Consider the following 2,307-nt stretch of genomic DNA (forward strand, 5'->3'; position numbering starts at 1 on the left):
TTCAACTCTCCACATACTTCTCTTCTGCATTTGAGCAGATAAACACAGTGGTCAAAAACACACAAGAATGCTGACCAGTTCCACTTTGAATTTATGAACAACCAATGAGTCTCATCTCTGCCTGGAATCCTACACTGCCTCCTTCATCTGAACACTAGAATCAGATTTGATTCCCAACCACTCCATGGAAATGCTCTCTCACAATCAACCATGACTTCCTCGTCCCTAAATCCTCTGGTCACTTCTCAGTCCTTATTACCTTGACCCCTTAGTGATATTATATTTAATTGATTAATCCCTCATGAAACTTACACCCAAAACCATCATCTCCTGTTTTTTGCCTGATGCAACTGGGATTTTATTTTCCCTCAGAATATTTTAGTGAAGCCTCTCTTCTCTACTTCTAAATGCCAGATTTTCCCAGGGCTCAATACTAGAAACTTCTCTCTACACTCACTTCTTAGGTTTTGTCCAGCCTATTTACTAATATCTCTCTCAAATATATGTCTCTTCCTCAACCTATTTCTGGAGTCTACATTTCCTATACTGAGTTAATGAAAACATAACAAATGAAAACCCTACTGGGGGAAGTGATTATAAGTTGAATTTTTGACATGCTTTTGAAACAACTAGATGTAGATGCTCACTCAACATGGTGCTAGATAGGAGCCTAGAAATAAAAAATAAAAAATATCAGGTTATATATTTGATATTTATCAATGTATGGATAGTAAATAAAATCATGTGAGTGATGATATTTCCAGGAGAAACAATAGAGTATGGCCAGAAAATTGCTCAGAATAGGAATGGTTATATTTCAAGCATGAGCAATGAAGAGAAGCCAGCAAAGGAGACTGAGAAGGAATAAAAATTGCAGAAATACTGAAGAAAATCTGGTGAAGGTGGTGCTATCAAAGACTAAAGGTAGTAGAATGGTAGAATTGATAATAGTGAACTAGATGAGAGCAAAGAAGATGATGGTCATGATTCTCCTTCTGTGTGATTGTTAGTGAGACCGGAAGAACTAATAACCAGAAATATCCATTTATTTTCAGCTCCATCCCTGAGGAATGACAGCTCTCTTCAGTCCTCAATTCATGCTCTTATCCAACATTACTCAGTTTAGTCCCATGTTCTACCTCACTGGCTTTCCTGGATTGGACACCATCGAACACTGGATTTTCATCCCCTTTTTCCTTATGTACCTTGTGGCCATCTCGGGCAATTGTTTCATTCTGATAGTTATTAAGACCAACCCTCGTCTGCAAAGACCCATGTACTATCTACTCTCTTTTCTGGCCTTCACTGACCTGGGACTGTCAGTGTCTACCTTGCCCACCACTATGGGAATCTTTTGGTTCAAATCTCATGGTATCTACTTTGTGGCTTGTCAGATCCAGATGTTCTGTATCCACTCATTTTCCTTCATGGAGTCCTCAGTGCTCCTTATTATGTCCTTTGACCGCTTTTTGGCTATCTGCCACCCCCTTAGGTACTCGGTCATTATCACTAGCCAGCGAGTGATCAGGGCAGGTCTGGCTGTCATCTTCCGGGGACCTGTGGCCCTAGTTCCCCTTGTCCTCCTCCTGAAGACTTTTCCCTACTGTGGGCCTCGAGTCCTTTCCCATTCTTTCTGCCTACACCAGGAAGTGATACACTTGGCCTGCACAGATACCACCTTCAACAACCTGTATGGGCTGGCAGTGGTGGTGTTCACTATGATGCTGGACCTGGTGCTCATTGCACTGTCTTATGGGGTCATCCTGCACACCGTGGCAAGACTGGCCTCCCAAGAGGAGCAGCTCCGAGCCTTCCAAACATGTACCTCCCACCTCTGTGCTGTACTGATATTCTTTGTGCCTATGGTGGGGCTGTCCCTCGTGCACCGCTTTGGGAAGCACGTCCCACTTGCTGTCCATCTTCTCATGGCCAATGTCTATCTCTTTGTGCCTCCTATGCTTAATCCAATCATATATAGTATTAAGACCAAGGAGATCCGCCACATCATCAGCAAACTCCTCGGTCTTAAGAACGTCAGTACTAAGTCTTGGAGCTAAAGATTCCAGAGGGTACCCAGGAGAAGTTCCCAAATCAGGCCAAAGATTTACAGCATTGAGAACCTACCATCACCCCACATGTTCCCCAAGTTTTTTTCCACTGCCCTAATTAAAATACGTATAGATTTCTTTCCTGAGTTATGGGTTACGAGTGCTGATGTTCTCTTGCTTAAATTATAATTCCTCCTACGTATGAGACCTTGCTGTTTTGGTAGCACCAAAAATGGCCCAGAAGAAGATTCTGTTGAGG

General features: G+C 42.6%; 1 protein-coding gene across 1 annotated transcript; it reads left to right on the top strand.

Annotated features, from left to right (window-relative positions):
- The first annotated feature begins 1,070 nt into the window (after positions 1 to 1,070).
- On the top strand, positions 1,071 to 2,057 carry LOC125146487 (olfactory receptor 51M1). The gene has a single exon (XM_047823220.1). The coding sequence runs from the start codon at positions 1,071 to 1,073 to the stop codon at positions 2,055 to 2,057; it is 987 nt and encodes a 328-aa protein (XP_047679176.1).
- The last annotated feature ends 250 nt before the right edge of the window (positions 2,058 to 2,307 follow it).

The sequence above is a fragment of the Prionailurus viverrinus genome, chromosome D1, assembly GCF_022837055.1.
Source record: "Prionailurus viverrinus isolate Anna chromosome D1, UM_Priviv_1.0, whole genome shotgun sequence".
Classification (NCBI taxonomy): domain Eukaryota; kingdom Metazoa; phylum Chordata; class Mammalia; order Carnivora; family Felidae; genus Prionailurus; species Prionailurus viverrinus.

Excerpts from the sequence above, each read along its gene's own strand:
- LOC125146487 (XM_047823220.1), top strand. The coding sequence starts at position 1,071 with ATGACAGCTCTCTTCAGTCCTCAATTCATGCTCTTATCCAACATTACT.